This window comes from Acomys russatus, chromosome 12 (assembly GCF_903995435.1).
Source record: "Acomys russatus chromosome 12, mAcoRus1.1, whole genome shotgun sequence".
Lineage (NCBI taxonomy): Eukaryota > Metazoa > Chordata > Mammalia > Rodentia > Muridae > Acomys > Acomys russatus.
Window position 1 is genome coordinate 51,269,092 of NC_067148.1, and position 17,500 is coordinate 51,286,591.

At 42.2% G+C, this 17,500-nt stretch overlaps 1 protein-coding gene across 3 annotated transcripts in view; it reads right to left on the reverse strand.

The window, feature by feature from the left end:
* Efna5 (ephrin A5) overlaps positions 1-17,500 on the reverse strand; it is a 275,239-nt gene that overhangs the window by 46,361 nt on the left and 211,378 nt on the right. For all 3 annotated transcript variants that reach the window (XM_051154433.1, XM_051154431.1, XM_051154432.1), the window contains exon 2: positions 3,512-3,804. In XM_051154433.1, the coding sequence (XP_051010390.1) occupies positions 3,512-3,804 (293 nt within the window). The remainder of the gene's footprint in view (positions 1-3,511; positions 3,805-17,500) is intronic.

A 17,500-nucleotide genomic window follows, 5' to 3' on the forward strand; every position in this document is an offset into this window, starting at 1 on the left:
CTTCAAATTGGTATTTCTGTGAACTTAAAAAGTAACTTAATGGCCTTATTTTAGTGATTTCTCTTATCTCTTCTCATTTAGATATGAGAGCAGAAATAGTTCTTCTAATCATGTTCTCTATAGGTTAATATTTATGAGATATGTCTTTAAGAGCATTTTTAATTTCTAAAATTTTTATTTCCTTATAAAAGTGCATCCTTTTGACACTGGGCTTCAAAGCTGTGATCTACTGATATGTAGGAATATGCAGGGCCATATTCATGGCCGTTGCTGACATAGGATATATTCAAGCTATGGGCAGCAGGTTGACCATGCTTGTATCAAGTCTATATAAATAACTATTTCCTTGGTCAGCTGACTGGCAGTTCTGAGAACCTATTCCTACTGAGGGAAACACCACTGGTCTTTTCATAGTCCCTCTAGGATGCCAGTCTCTTAGGCTAGCTACCACAGATTAGAAACTTCTGGAGCGGCCCCAGTGTGCCACAGGTCTGATCTTCAGCCTATTCCTGAGAGAAGGACAGCAGGGAAAAACAGTCGCTTGGGATGAATAAAGGAAGTGGACCAGCAAAGGACACTTCATCTTGAAGGCAAATCAGGCACTTCACATAAAGAGCCAACCATTACGTTTTTTCTTAATTTACATGACAAAAAGCAATTATAAAGGTAAGAAATCTTATCGAGATAAGGCAGATATTAATAAGACCTCTCTGGTCTGTGTCTTGTCCGAGTCTGGGTACCCATGCTTTGAAACACCGGCCTTTTCTTCCCACCAAATCTGTTTCCAGCCGACTTCTGGCACCCTGCCTCACAGCGGTGGCGTATAAGCCTGAAGTGGAACAGACACCAGGCCATACGTGTTTTTGCTTTTCCTGATTTTGGAGGCGTAAGAAGAGATGCAACAAGACTTGGTCCCTTGTCCTCACAACTATCGGGCAGTTTAGCTTGTTTCTGAGAAGAAACGAGTGTAACGAGTGTAAAGAAAGCCATTTCCCTACCGTGTTGTCCATCCCACACATCTTAGCAGAAAGGAGACTTAACCGAGGACCATTTCTCCCCTAAGAATCCTGTGCTTTAATTATGAGAAAGCACATTAAACATGCTAAGACGCACATCCATCCTAGCTCTGCCACTGCTCTCCACAGAGAAAGATAGGGGAGCCTTGCACCACGGGGCAGAGAGGGAGGGACACTTTTGTGGGTTGAAAACATGGTTGAAAATCCCATTTAACTGAACATCAGGCCACCGTGCTTCTAGTTAATGAATATTGCTTTGCTGCTTAATTTTGCGCTGTTTTACCTTTCATTTAAAAAAAAGTAATTTAAGTTAAACTCAGCTGAACAGCAAAAAGCTCTTGATATTTTGAAGCATTTTGGAACAATTACTTTGACGGGAGCCCTTGACAGTTAAATGACTCCGTTAAATGAATGTTATAGAAGACACATAATGATTTTTAGTGAAATATTGAATTGAACCACAAATGAGGAAGACTTAGTCCTGAGCACTCTAGTGTATGTGGATAACGTCTTGCTTATGACCCTCAATGGATTCTATAATTTCTAATAACCATGCAATCAGCTAGTTAGCACACATGGTGAGTGTGCTTCCCATCTTGATATTATCTCTTTATTTCCGGTTTATGCTTTTGTTGGTTTTTAAGTCTGAAAAGTCAGTGAGAAGACACCGGTTCTGGTAATAACTTCCCCACCTTACAGTTGGAGAATTAATGAAACCAATGCTGCCCACCACTGAATACCTTCTCTTTCCCTCTCTCTCTTCTGAATACCATTTTTTCAGAAAGGACCGACACAGTGACGCTCAGAGTGCACTGCCTGAGAACGTGAGGGGTCACTGGGTGCCAGTGTTTCCTGCATCTGTGAGACTCAATCTTCCTTTTCTTATTTTTTATGGACTGAATGTGAGATGGTATCAAGGCTTTTTACATGTTTTCTCATGACTAATAGCTGAAGTATGTATCAAAATAGTAAAACTGGTACTGTCCAATTTCCTCTTAAAATTCTATTCCAATATAAGTAAGCGAGCCGTGGTGCCAGTGAAATCTCACTTGCTATAAAATTCTGTTTTCTGAAGATGGAGAAGAGCTAGAAAGTTCAGTGGGTCTACACTATGTGGGTGGAGTCATTTGGGTAGAAGGACTGAGTCAGAAAATCAGGAATGTTCTCTATCTAGTTTGTCTGGCAAGCTAATGTGAAAGAATGCCGCCAAATGTTTAGAGTAGTACCAGGTAGATCTTCACACACCCAGAGCAACTGTGCTTCCTGAGGCCTGAAGCAGGTTAGTGGCAGGTCTTCCTGAGTCCCTTGCTGGCCCTTACTCAGTGGCAGCTGTCCTTACCCGAATTGCCTCCTTACAAGTCTGCCTCTTACTAAAAGTACAAAGCATCTTCACCTCACACCTCCCAATTCAGAGCCAACACGAGCTCTTCAGTAAGTGCACCATGAACACACAAGGTTTCATGTCCTTCAGCCAACAGTGGACTACATGGTGAAGGCTAGACTATTTAAATATTTGATACTTAAAAACAAAAAAAAAGTTCAGCTATGTACCAAGAGCCCTACAGTTGGTATCATCTAGAACTCTGTAATTCAATATGTGGTTCATGGGCCTGCAACATGGTGATGGCTGGGAACTCTATGCATGCTCAATCTTATGTTCCACCTCAGATGTCCAGTCCACATGTGTGTGACAACCAGAGCCTCAGGTGTCTCGTGCATAGTAAAGTCTCGGAAGCATTTAGGAACAATCTAGGACAGTATGACACCTGGAAAAGTGGCACTGCTCCTGATGGAGAATAAAGCAGGCCGTGGCATTGTGATTAATGCAGGTCTGCTGAGAACAGTCAGAGTCCTCTCAGGACAGGACACACGATGCTCACAGGTGAGCATCTAGTCCCCCTGGAACTCTTCCAAGATACTTCTTCACACTTGCCTGTCTAAAGACACAGCTGCTCCTAATAATTGTCTTTTCTCCTTGGTGCAAAGCAAGTATTTCTCGTCAGCATGCTGACATTTGCAGGAGTTGTGGCTTTCTCCACTAAAACTGTGGCTGACTAAAAGGATACTGCTGACACCTGAATAAGAAATGCAACAACTCCAAGTTATGTAAATTTAATTATTTCCTTTAATTTTTTTTTTCAGGAATCTTTTTTTTTTCCCTTTCCCTAAGCTTTGAAAAAAAAAGTCCTGGCAATTTTCATTTAAAAGAAATACAAGTCAGCAATGGTTCACTGAACAGGCTGACACGCCATTTCATAGGGGAAGAGGCGCTGTGTCTTTAATCTAATTTGGGCTCTCAATTCTAAGCTAATGTATCTAGGGATCACGATGTATGCATTTACAAGGAGACATCTGTAATGCAGAGGCCAGCTCTGTGCTTCTCCAAAACATAGGTTAGAAAAAAACAACAATAACAAGAAGAAGAAGAAGAAGAAAAAAAAACCAGTCTGAGTTTTGCAGCTGCCCCACAACATAATAAATGTCCATGTACTCACAGATGTAGAAATACTCTCGGCCTGGCCTGAATTCAAATCCTAGAGAAAAGGGAGTGAAGAGCTGGAATTTCTCAGAAAACTTCAGTGGTCCATTTGGAGAGTGAGGCCGGTTACATTCCCATCTCTTGAACCCTTTGGAAGTGTGGTCGCAGGCACTGTAGCCGTCAAAGTTTACCATGTAGAGGACATAGCGCTCAGTCTTATCTTCTGGGACAGAGTCCTCATAGTGAGGGCAGAAAACATCCAGGTAGTCATTGATACAGACATCAATGTGGTAGTCACCCCTCTGGAATCTGTTAGAAACAGAAGGAAATAGTAAGATAAGTCATACAGGAAGGCATTTCTGCTTGGAACTAACAGTTGTATCCTTCAGTAATTCTGGAGCTAAAACATTTAGCATGAAAAGTCCTTACTGAGCACTGTTAGGATTTACAGCCTGATTTGAAATGCTAAAAATAGACTCATATACAGATACACAGACAGACACACAGACACACACGTGCAACCCTGAAAACGCATGATTCGGTTCAATTTTTATAAAACTATGGCTCCTCTGTTTTAATTAGTATCTTTCCCAATCAGCTGAAGAAGCATTTCAGAGGACACGGTGAGATGAGAAGCAGGAATCACATGAACAAGTCTTGCCCAGTCTAAAGTCACGGCAGCAGGAAAGCTTACAAAAGATGCTTTTGTTTTGAGCAAGTGAGGAAATTCTTCCCTAAGCCCTCAGAAAGGTTCACCATAAAACCATGTTACCGCTGAAATACAACACTCGTAAAGTCCCGTAATCTTCAAGCTGGACAGTCAGTCTCACATGAACACTTCCCAGTGATGATGAGCTGGTCAATTCCATTTTTGGACATCTCTAAATGTTAGAAACTCTCTTCCTGTATCGATCATAAATCTGCTTCTGTGTAATTTTTACCCACTGATCCTACCTCTGCTGCCTGGAGTTACAAAGGGCGAATTTAATTCCTCCTCTACAAGGTAGTCCATAAAACATTTAGAGATGTCAGCTGTGTCTGCATCCCTCCTTTCCCCACGCATGAAAATTCTCCTCCTTTTGGTTTTCCCTGGGATGGTTCCCAGGGTCCTTCTGAGATCCTCGTCATGCCCTCAATGTGTTCTTAAAATGTACAATGCAAGCATAAAGGAAACCTTGAGCACCTCGGGACTAATGACTAACGTGCAGCCTGGGAGAAATAGACAACTTTGATTCTCAATGCTAAATATTCTCTAAGAAAGATTCCCTAGAGAGAGGCAACATTGTTAAGAAAGAAAGAAAGAAAGAAAGAAAGAAAGAAAGAAAGAAAGAAAGGAAGGAAGGAAGGAAGAAAGAAAGAGCGTGCTAGGACCACTCATTGAGTGAGCATTCTGGCTTTAAGAACTGGATCTGGTGAGTGGAAGTCATAGATCATCCAGAGGCTCAATTTCCTTACACGTAAGATAGGAAAGCAATGAGAATCTGGCTTGCTTGCCTCCTGTGGCCCCTCAAGTCTCAGCTGAGGAAGCATAGGAAGAGCATCTTAAGGTTTGAAGTGAGAGAAACAACGGGAAGTGCTCAGAGCTGGGCTCCTCAAAGAGATGGCCGGTCCTTACAAAGAGAACCATGAGTCTTTCTTATTTTGTGTTCACACTGATCATGAATTTCCCTCTTCCTCATTACTGGCAGACAGTGATTTGTCAAGACGCAAGGAAAGACTGTTGCTTTTAAGAGATTTTTTTGAACATCAAGGCAACAATCCCTGCTAAAGTACAAAAAAAAGACATTGCAATGTTCAGATAAAAGGGTGCTGGGCCATGAATCACCAGCACTCAAGAGGAGCCTGACAGCTCTGGATGAGAGCCAGGCAAGAACTGCAGCAGAAGGCAAGGCCTAGATGCACTTTCTACTATTATATTAGTATTATAGATTTTAAAGACATTCAAGGGGGAAGGTTTTTTTTTTTCTTTCCCTAAGTGTCACTCAACGCTAGCTTGACTAGCATTTGAAAGTGCTCAAATTGAAAATGAAAATTAACACTGTCATTACCTGGACTCATTCTGTTATTCCCTTACTCTATAATTCTGTTTTTCTAAAATTAAAGGCCACATTGTCACTTTTTTCTTTTTTTTTTTTGGTACTAGTTTATCTTTTCCATCTTCGTCTCTGTTAATGTTATTAACATTTTAATAAAACAAACTACAGAATTGAGAAATCCATTCTACACTGGGTTGACCAGTACTCCCTTCGGGTGATTTTTGTACTTGTTTGTGAGATAAGTGAAGTACTGAGGTGTCCATTTTACATATGTGATTGTTCTAGAAATTAATATTTCTACTCTCCTGTCAATCTCTGAAGACAATAACCTATCATAGTCAATTTGCATCCCTGTTTCAGATCCTTGCTTGCTTGTCTGCCTTTTGAGACAGGGTGACATTGTAGCAGAGACTGTGTTTGAACTTGCTGTGTTGCAAGAATCGCCTTAAACTCTTAAACCTCTTGTATCTACCTCCTAACTGAAGGATTATGGGCCTGTCTGTTTTGTTTCAGACCTTTAATGATGTACACAAGTTTGTTTACTAATGCATATGTCAAAGAATAGGAGATATGTGTGTATGTATGTATGTATGTATGTATGTATGTATGTATGTACGTGTGTATAAACAGTGACTGAAATTTATGAGAGGTGTTATATAATATGCTCAAATATAAAAGAAAAAGATAGGATTAGATAGTCTCATTTTATACCAACTCCCCACTTTGGGTGCACAGTGACCACGGCCTCCTCACTGCAGAGAAATACGCAAGCGTGACTAACACTGAGTACTTACTACGTCGCATTCATTATTTCGGTTTAATATTCATCACAGCACTACAGAACACTCACTGTTGTTATATCCATTCAAAGACAAAGAAGCCGAGATTAAGGAATCAAGCGATGTGCCCGGTGCTCACAGCTAGTTAGAGGTAGAGGGGAAACTGAAAGCAAAGCCATCTGACCTCTGAGCTAATGCTCTTCACAGTACAACTCCTAAGAGATTAAATCGCTAACATCACGTCCCTAGGTCCGCTGCATATCCCCTAGAGAGACAATTCTCACCCTCCATGGGGTTTCGTTTCTCTTTCCCATTTACTGACACAGTAAGCATTTGCTGTACTTGGGGTCTGTGTGTGCTCTATTTAGACCAAATGCATATACCATGAAATACTCCAAACAGCTACGTTGAGTAGTTAGGGTGTGTGTGTTACCAATCAGGAACAGAACCTAGAGAGGTTACTATCCTCTTAGCTCAATTTTTCACGGTAAATAGGAAGTGGGGCTAAAGTCAGAACCCAAGTCTTACATGTCTTTGTAGCCAGGATGGCCCCAGAGCGGGACAGCTCCACAGTCCTATCAGCCTCTCTTTCTTACAGTAACACCGTCTTAAAGAGTGGGAACTAGTTTACTTTAGGGTGACATCAGCATAGGCCGAGCCCTGTTCCTCTCTTCCCTGCCTAGCCACTTGATTCCAAAACCCTAAACCAACAGCTAAGGGAGCATCCGCATTTAAGATAAGCCTCGGATGGCAGCGTCAGCTCTTGACTCACACACAGAATACAGTGTTCTTGGGCTCAGCAGCCATCCACGTAAAGGGATCTTCTCCCATCAGGAAACAGCTTTCAGGAACTTGTGCTCACATTAAAGAGGAAATGCACATGTAGAAAGAATCCAGTAAGACTTTGCATGCCAGTGTTTTACAGGTGCCATGGGGCACACAGCTACCACTTTGACAGGCTAGTCAATTCCTTAGAACTTTTCCTGCCATTTTCTTCCCCTTTTTACTCCCCCCAACTTTATCTACTCTGTCTGTACTTGTGACCTCTTTGAGATGGCTGTATCCTTTTTAAAACTATAGCATCTGGCAGCGATCATTCCTCCACTCCTTACTAAATTATCACCGTGGCTCACCGCATAGAAGCATAAGCACTCACCACATTTAGTGTGGGGATTTAGTCTGCATAAACCACTTACCATTGAGACTGTTCTCATAATGTAAATATCTTAGCAGCCAGGAACATCTCACACTCATAGAAAGATGACCCCTGATCCTCACTGGGACCCATGGCTGCTCAGGCCAATGTTCCACATAACATGCAATAATATATATTCTCTTATAGAAATATATATTTCATATATCTATCAAAATTTGCCAGTAGACTGGTTGAGTATCAGGGCCATCTATACTGTAAAAGCTCCATTTTACTTGACTAAGAAAAAAATTCAGGACAAGAACTAAACCCCTTTAGTCATCCCCAATACCCATAGTGAGTTATAAACTTGATAGAGAAGACAGTGTAGCCACCTGAATAGCTAGAGGAAAGGCACATCTCAGGGACTACTTGTGGCAAAGTGACCACGGAAGGCAAGAAATACGAGAGAGCTGGGAAATACGCCTCTCCATGCGGGTAAGTGGATGTGTCTCAAAGTATGTGGCTGATGGCTTTCCGTGGTACTGCTACATTTAATCTTGATTATCAATTTAAAACCACCGTTAATACCTTTTCCCTTAGCTAACCTGTGCAGTGGAAGTAAGTCAGGACTGAAGCCTCAAAGCTCAAATCAAATGTAGAGAGGAGATGACAACTGTCTTCTCATTTAGTTCTCAATCACGTGTCTTCACATTCTTACCGGGCTAGGAGCGAAAGTATCATGTTGACGGCAGGGGTTAGCTTGAACTATAACATCTCTGTCCTCCTAACCACTTTATTTTCCACTCTGGGTCACTGAAAAATGGGCCATCGAGTCCTTGAGTACTTGGGTTCTTTATCAGCGGAGTTCTTAACTTAATCCTGTCCTTCGGTGACTCTTTGTTAAAGCAAATAGATAGGGCCCAGCTGCCTTTGGCAGTGAATGCTTGTTCGTGTCACTGACCTTATTCCTTCCTCTACCATATGCCCCTGTGTTGTGGACACTGACAGCTAGAGAGGGCAAACAGAAGAAAGACACAGGCAGTGGCCTGGATTCCAGTAGACACACTCTCTAGTAGCATCCCCCCCCCCCCCCCCCGATTTGCTAAAGCCAAAATGCATTTCATTTTAGCAGCTGGAAAAGGAAGGGGACGGTGCATATTTAAAACACTCTAAATTGGCCTTTAGCATATGTTGCTGGCACAGCAGAGAGCTTGCTTCCAGGGAAATACAGAGTGAGGTATTTTATCAAGCAGCTCCTGAGTGAAATGGCTTCACTTCGTACATACAGAAATGGCCTCACTGAGAGGAGTCGGCGCCATCAGAAGTTAGGAAGCTTCAGGGCACTTTTTATTTCCCTTCAGGTGATGTCTTGGAGGATTCAACAATGAAAATGTTATTTCTCCCCAATCGGATAGTTGATTACTACGTTTGAAATGCATTTTAATATGTCAAGAGGTGATTCCTATTTGAACAGGACTCCGCTGTCACCTCTTTAATTACAGGGCAACCTAATGGATTACATTCTGCAACTGAAATGTGAAAGGAGGATATGATTTATGATCAAAAGATTAAGCAAATTTATCAGCTCAGGTTTCCTCTCAAATTTTAAACTAAATCTACAGTGAATATGTCTCAGCAGCACTGTCTTTCAATTCCACTAGTTTTGATTTAAAGTCTAATTACAGAATAAGATGTGTCTGTTAGCCAGAAGAATTTCTCATTCATCCCAAAAGGAGCCCAATGGGCCCCGTAGGAGACACAGGCTTTGGCTCATAAATGCTCTGTGCATTTGGCAGGACGGCAACTCTGTTGCTTCACACACCTCTCTGGGCTCCTTCGGCTTTTCCTCTGGGCACAGAATGCAGGCCTTATAGTCCTTACCCTAAACCTGAAGATGTTCTTCTTGTTTTGTTTTCCTGCAGAGGTTAAATCATGAAATATAAGCAGCAAGTGAAGCTTGGCACAGATCAATGGCAGCAGCATCACTGAGGGCTGAACAAATATTTGTTTTGCTAATTTTAAACTCCTCCTCCTCTCTCCTGGGCTAACACAGGAGGAGCTTTGGGATCAGCTGGTAATCAGCTCTCTTCACGGTGGCCTCTCAAGAGTTCAAGGCATGGGTAAATTCAATGAAACCAGATCCACTGAAGCTGATGATGACCAAAGCATACACCACTGGGCTATCTGGTCTACCTCTTTCAGGCTCTGCTATAGAACAGTCTCAACCGCTAGTCCAAGAGAAGTGGAAACTCACAAACTGGAGGGGTGATCTTGCTTCCATACGCATTTCAGCGATATGTCCGTCGTCCTTCTTATTCTTTTGCAGAGGAAATGCAGTCCAGTGTGTGCTACATATGCATAGTGCATTTGCTAATAGCTTCTGCTACGTTATACACCTTCTCATCCAATGAAGTGTGAGATGCTGATGAAATATTTACTTTACAGATTTAAGGGCTGTGTTGATCCATTTATAAAAATTCCAAACAGAATTCCTTGATGGGCATGTTTTGTTAATGATGAGGCCTGTAGCTTGACAGCTTCCATTAACTAGTATTAAAATTAATACGATATAATATTCCCGACTGGATACTTAGGATTTGTCAGTAGCATAGTACATGAACTTGTGACTTTGGATTCTTTCTCTCCATACTTTGTGTGTGCACATTAAAGTCCCATATCTAATATTAATTACCCACATTAAATTGTACATAAGAATTATGTACACCTCTTGCTTGCCGCTATTCTGGCATTAGGTACATCAGTAATGAATGACTTTTTAAAAATTGCATTTCCTGTGAACAACACCTGCTTCAAACACAAGACACACAAAATGTTCTCTCTCCCAGTGTTTTAACTCATTTGGAGTTTGTTTTATTAGCTTGACAGAGGAGCTCCAAAGGAAACAAAGCATTAAATTGGCAGAGCCTAAACAAGACTTTTCTCTAGGAAGGGACTGGGTATTTTGGGTGACAGTCTAATTGCTTTTAAGCCCCCAATGAGGCCTGAGGCACAGAGTGAGAGTGTGTCAATGTCAGCAGGCCAAGTCAGCCTGTTAACCAAGCAGAGACCTAACAGAGCCAGAGCCGACACATCGCAGATCATGTCAAATAGTTTTCAAAGGGGGATTCTGAAACAAAAATAAAGAATTTAGCATCTGGCAATCAGTGTGGTCCTAATGTGGGTCACTTCTACAATGCAGAACAGGTTCTCTCTCACCATGTCTGCTGCTGGCCAGGAGCATCTGACATAGCTAGGCAGCAGGATCTAAGCCATCTGGAGTTTTAGGGCCTTAAGTATATGAGGCAGAGTCCCTGACACACACACACACACACACACACACACACACACACACACACACACGCAAACGGACCAAGACAAAGTACAGAAAAAAGTCACCAAATAGGTTATAGAGCCAAGGTCTTAGGAACAAACTGAACAAACTGATTATGATCAGGGTATGTGGGAGTCTATCAAACCAACAAACCGCCCACTGAGCTGCTAACTTCTAAGTAAGACTCTTGATCCCTGTGGGATGGTAGTACCCTACAGAATTCTAGGCCACTCTTAGCCTCAAACATCATAACAAGGAGAGAGTAATTATAAATCTCAGTTTTCTTTGCCAAATCAAGAAGAGACTTTTGGAAAATAATGACTTGATGCTTCCTAAGTGTCTGACATATTATCTGTAGGTCTCTTATCCATCCGTGTTCTGGAAGGTGGTACAGCATCAACTGTCTCAGTCACCCCAACACCTGGCTGCCTATCCACCCTTTGATGGGTGTCCCAAAGAAGGGACATCTTAGGTGAAAACAAAATGATATGTAAAGGATATAATAACCTGATGGAATCCCTGTCCGTACGTGAAGTTTCCAGAAGTTTAATGGCATGATAAAAAAAAAAAAAAAAAAAAAAGGTCAGGATTGTGACACAAAGTAATGGCGGACTGCAAAACAGAAAATGATAATCAGGACTGTTGTTCAAGCAACACTAGAAAATTATGCCTAGCCGAGTAGACAGCTTAAGCACCTAAGGCAGAATGGAAGTTTCTCTCTTGTCATTAAGTCCTCTATTCAATTACCAGTTATCGGGGTAATTAAACACTGGAAAGTGATGCCAAGCTAATTGTTAGATTATGATAATTACATGTCTTTGCTATGCTACAGCTGATCAAAATAAGATGTGGTCCCGTGCTCTTAGCTGAAGCCGTTCTGTAATCTGCAGACTTTCGTACAGCACCAGGCCGTTTATTACTAATTCATTACAAATCAGGCGGAGAAGCTTATTATTTGGAATGTTGCCCCCCCCCTCAATGTCTCCTGGAACAAGACTCCCAAAAGGTTAAGCACAAACTGCTGCCTCTCATTGGCCCATTTCCATCCCAATTACACAGCTGAGCAGCACTGGGTGCCTCTATTTGAGAGGGTTCAGCAGGCTGCTTCACAAAACCCCCGCAGCCGCCCATCACACTAGCAGGAACACCCAAGACTCCTTTCAGCCTCTGCCAGCCACTGTTCTGTTCAGAGTTGTGTCCCCGGCAACCAGAAGCTGGCAATCCAGAGGATCTTTGGGTCTGGAGGCTCCCGTCTGCTCAGGTCAGGACCAAAGCGGGCAGGGTTTAGCTACAGTGAGAAGATGTGAGGAATATAAAACATCTAGTCTCTCTAAGCCTTCGCCCAGAGTGAGGAGAGAAAATCAAGTTTCTCAACAACCAACCGGTCACCACCAAAGACTGATTCTGATCTTTGGGGCTAAGTCACAATGCTTGGGGATTAGAAACATTTCCTTCTACCCTTCTCTGAGCCAATCCAGGCCACTCCTCAAAGGCTGGCAGGTAGGCAGGCATATTCCAGGGTTTTTATCTTGGGACTTGTTTTGCTCTCCCCTGAAGCTATCATCACCAGAGCCTGCTGTACGTAAAGGAAGCGCAGAGCAAGCATCACAGTTAAAGCTTACAAGTCCACTACAACATGCGTATCTTGGTCTCCTGTCCATTTAAGATGTGGGCTCCACGCCCCCACGCCACCCCGTCTTCCTTATTAGCTGTATTATGCACTTAATGTATCTGTATCCCTAGATGACATGCTGAAGGCCTACCCTCTATGTGAATATATTTGGAGACAGGTCTTTCTGAGGGCAATTAAGGTTAAAGGGGGCTTAAAGGCAGAACCTTACCCCAAAGCCTTTATCCAATAGGATTAGTGCTCTCTTAACAGGAGACATCACACCGCTCCCTCTGTCGGCCATGGGAAGACCGTGCGAGAAGAGACCGTTCATAAGCCATCTAGATAACCCTAACCAACTTTTGCTGAATCTTTATATTGGACCTCCTACCTCCAGGAAAATAATCTGTCATTTAAATTGCCAAGTCTATTGTAGTTTGTAACAGGAGCCTGGGTGACTAATACTGGGCTTTTAACATTAAATTAGCAGTATAGAAGGAGTGGAGTGGTTTCAAGTTATAATATGAGTGACTATAATAATAAAGAAATAATAATGAATAGCAAGTTGATGAAACGCAATAAATAAGAACCAAAGATGCCCAGAGAAGAAGCAAACGAAAGGGAAGGGCAGCGGGTAGCATAAGCCGCTGTTGGCACCTCCCATAGCATCCTGCATATGGAGATGCTCAAGACCCATGTGCCAAGAAGACCCACTGTTTCCTAAGCAGGGGTGGTGTCACCTCTGAAAGTAACTCATGGCATTACTAAGGGAGCTGCACTGTGTCACCCAGCAACCATGCTATCTCAATGTTTCAGCAAGGCCTTCTCTTAGAGAGAGAAGAAATGATGGGTGTTATAGGAAAGTCACTACTCCATCTCTCTCCTCCTTGACCCTGGAAATTAAAAAAGAATACGCTAGAACCCTTCAAAAGATCATAGTGAATGTGTCTTAGGAGCACAACAAACCACAATACTTCTTAGTATCAGAACATAGGAAATTGCCATTTAATGCACATGTTGGCAGGTAGCCTGTGGCTTAAGGAGGGGGAGCTGAGGACTATAGGTCATCACATAAGCATGGGTTTGCACTTCTTACTATTATGATTACTTCCCTGAAGTTATTAAAAGGATATTCATTCCTACAGCTGGCTCCTATATTTACTTTTATAGCCTGGATCACAGAAAGATATAAGCAAGAATAAGCCAACGTTAAAAATGGATTTCTCTATCCCAAGCAAATGTAAGAGAAGGTAAGAGATAAACAGTTCAAGATTTATTTCTAATACAAATACAAGCACTTTGGGGACCCTCCTGTACAATAACAGCTCTACCTATTTGAATCTTGTTTATCTCAGTGACAAGAGTATGGTATCTGTTTTTCTCCATCCTCTTCGTTTTAATAAACTCAACTTTCAAAGATACATTTTCAGACCGAGAGTTCAAAGCAAGTATACATGACCTTTCTCTTGAACTTCCAGAAGTTTTGGAACAGCTTGCTACAAGGTTTGAATGAGCCACTTGTACAGGCCCTGAGTTTCAAAGGACACGAGATACAAGGATGATGAAACAACAAGGTGATAATGGGCACTCCATGCCGGCCGACAAGTCAGCACCATGAGCCTTAAGAAGAAACGGTCACAACTGGCTTTCCTCGACACTCAGTGGTACAATCGAAGATCCCAAAATTTCACAGTGTTCACATTAACATTTTATTGCTGTTCAAAGTGTTCTTTCTCCTCAGAGAGAAAACAAAACAAAACAGAACATGAGCTATGGCTAGTCACAAACTCAGCACTGATGAGCCAGGTCAAAACAACAACAACAAGTGAGTTTATGAAACCTGTGGGGGCTGCTAGATCACCCTGGAACTTACACACAGAATCTATGTCCAACGTAGGATAAATGTGATGATAGCTTATCTTTCAGCTTATTTACAGAAAAGGCCAATTTTGTTTGTTGAAGTTTTAATTCAACATCTGGTTCTTACTTTGTACATGCCAAATATTTAATGAAAATCATAACCCACTTTATATGCTTAAAGGAACCTGTAGGTTTTTTTTTTCATCCTACAAAATTAAATATAGGATACATCTTTCAACTCTGTCTAAGGTTGTAGCAGGGTGTAGGTAAACAGGGAGGGTGGGGGTGGGGTGGGGGGTGGGGGGTTGGTGCACTTTGATGAACTCAGATGTACTGACATAGGAAAATGACCCTGTAGCTGAGAAACGAGATTCACAACAGCAAAGAGCTAAAATCCACCCAAAGACAATGACTCTAGTCACGGCGGAATGGGTAAACTGTTGTCCCTAAAAGTGCTGGTCCCTGTGGCATAATAACCATGGCTAGCAAGAGCATCATGTGACATGCATTGACCACACAAGTCTCCAAGATGAATGAATTACAACACCTACTGTGGGCATCATCACGCCCACCCTGGAACACGCGCACAGTGATACCCAAGGATGGGAGGGAGGGCCTGGCATGGCTGACGGCCATACAATGACTTAATCATCTGCAGCACAAGATAACGCATGCTTCAGCTTAGAATTTTGAATTTTAAAAAGTTACAGGCTATCTTAACCTACTAGAGGAAGTGAACTGAAAAATAAGGCATATGGGAGCCACATAGCGTCTTTGTTTTATTTTAGTGTAAATAAAGATTTCTGGTACTAAACCCGAAGAAATAAACTTCTATGTGTGAATCACCTCTGAAAGAACATTCAACTTTGCTTTGTTTATTTTTCAAATCAGAATGGTGGCTTCAACCCACAATTAATATCTCTAAAGATAATGGACATGGCTAAGCATGGTGGCACACGCCTTTAATCCCAGCACTCAGGAAGCAAAAACAGATGGCTCTCTGTGAGTTCGAGGCCAGTCTTGTCTACAGAGTGAGTTCCATGACAGTCAGGGCTGTTACACAGAGAAACCCTTTCTCAGAGTTTAAAAAAAAGAAAAAAGAAAAGAAAGATGATGGCTATTTGGAAATAAATGAAAACAGGAAATACTGTTGTTCTCTGATGTTAGAATATTTAAAAAGTTATACCCCATAGGATGAGACTGTGCTGGTTTGAAGGACTAGAAAATTTATAAGACAACTCAAAGCTGGACACGTCATTCCTTGCTTTCTTACTGGTAAATTACAGTGCAGCATCTTCATGCACAAACTGAATTAGAATTCTCAACATTGCACACGTAGCTTCATGCTTACTATGTACGGGTTAGTTCACATGTCAATCTGCTAGCCTGCCTCTGGGTTGCTTATCAACCTCTGAAGTCACCGCTTGCTGCCACTGCCAGGCACCCTATCCCTTCCTCCCCACCACCTCTCCCGCACTGTCTCTCGGTCTCTGTCTCTCTCTACCTTCAAGGCCCATTCCGGTCCGTCCTCTCTCCCCGCCCCTTCCCCCAAATAAATCTCTCCCTATCAGATCTCTTGTCTCACTTTATTTCTTCTTGATTAACACTGAGCTCTCGAAGGCAACTTCACCATTCAGTTCTGACTCAGCTGTCACAACTGAGCTATTAGAGTAAAAGTCATAAAAGTCTACCTAAACATGTCTTTAAAGCACCAATTTTAATTTATTTTATATTTTTCCATTAAAATAATTACACCATCCCTCTCCCCACTACCTCCGCCTAACCTTTCTCCCAGGTTACTCTCCTTCCTGTTCCCAGACATCTTCTTATGCTCACTATGCCACCTACAAGAACGGCAAGTGCATGCATGCATCTTGCACACTGTAAGCCTGTCAAAGGTGAGCCTGCGCATCGTCCCTTGATACTGCGTAGTCAGGAACAACTAAATTAGAACCTTACTTCTCCACCAAGACTATAGCGGTATATACACGTGGATGGGTTTTGAGGGATCATGTCATGCAGGTGCTTGCATTCAGGACTGCCAATGAATACCTCCTTTGAAACTCTTCAGGGAGAGTTTCCTTCTTAAGTAGTATTTCTGCCCAGAAATTCAGGTAGCGGTCCCCGTTTGATCATAAAGGGCTTTTCTTCTCAAGGGTGCCCCCCGTGTGTGTGCCTCCATGCGCTTCCACAGCCCTGCCCTCTGAGAGGAGCTGTGCGTGGAGCAAAGGAAACTGAGCTCGTGTTTTCCCAGGAAAGTCAAGCTGATTGTACTATCGACTGTCAACTGCATTAGCAATTTCCAACTGAATTACAAACTGGTCTCCTGCATTATATTGCTATTGTTCAATACCATTTTCATTGCCCTAATGAAACAAAGCTATATAATAAGACCATAAAGTACTGATTACAGCTAAGCATAATGGAAGAGGGCTAAGGAAGGATCTACTTTTAAAATATGCAAAGAAAAAAAGTAAGAAAGGCTGATACTTGACAGGCATGATTTTCTTTATTCTTTTTTCAATTTATGGGGACCAAAACAACATGGAGAAATTAACTCTTTTTCTTATAGCAATACAGAGAGTATTTTTCCTAAGACAGAATTTTCTAGAAGACGTCCCCAGAAGTGAAGGCTCCCTAAGTAAAAACAAAGACAAAACAGCCAAACTACCCCTGAACTCCATACACATCTTTAAAAATAGGCACTCAAGCCAGAGAACTCTAGTATTATGAAAGAGGACATCTGAAATCTCCCTGGGTGGCAGAACTAACTCTCTCCTCTCTCTCCTTCTCTCTCCTCTCTCTCTCTCTCTCTCTCTCTCTCTCTCTCTCTCTCCCTCCCTCCCTCCCTCCCTCCCCCCATATGTGAGGCTTCTGGGGACGTGCCAACATAAAACCATTAGCACGTTCCTTATCTCCCTAAATTGAATCAACCAACAACACAAATGACCAGGCTGCTATCCTGGGCTGGACGTCGCCCAAGTAAGATGGCAAGTCCACAGCTGGCTTTTCTACCCTTTATACAAAGGCAGCGAAGATCAGTCGGCAGCCTTTCATATACCCAGCTCCTTCTGGGTAGGAAGATGTACAGACAAGGTATTAGAAGGGATACAGAAACTTCTGCATTTATTGTTGCATATTTATAATAGTGTACCTGTAGAATATGCACAGATGCCCCTTAACAAGTCAATAAATAAAGGAAGTGTAGTATATTTTCAAAAAAAAAAAAAAGAAGAAGGGACACAGAAAAGTGAC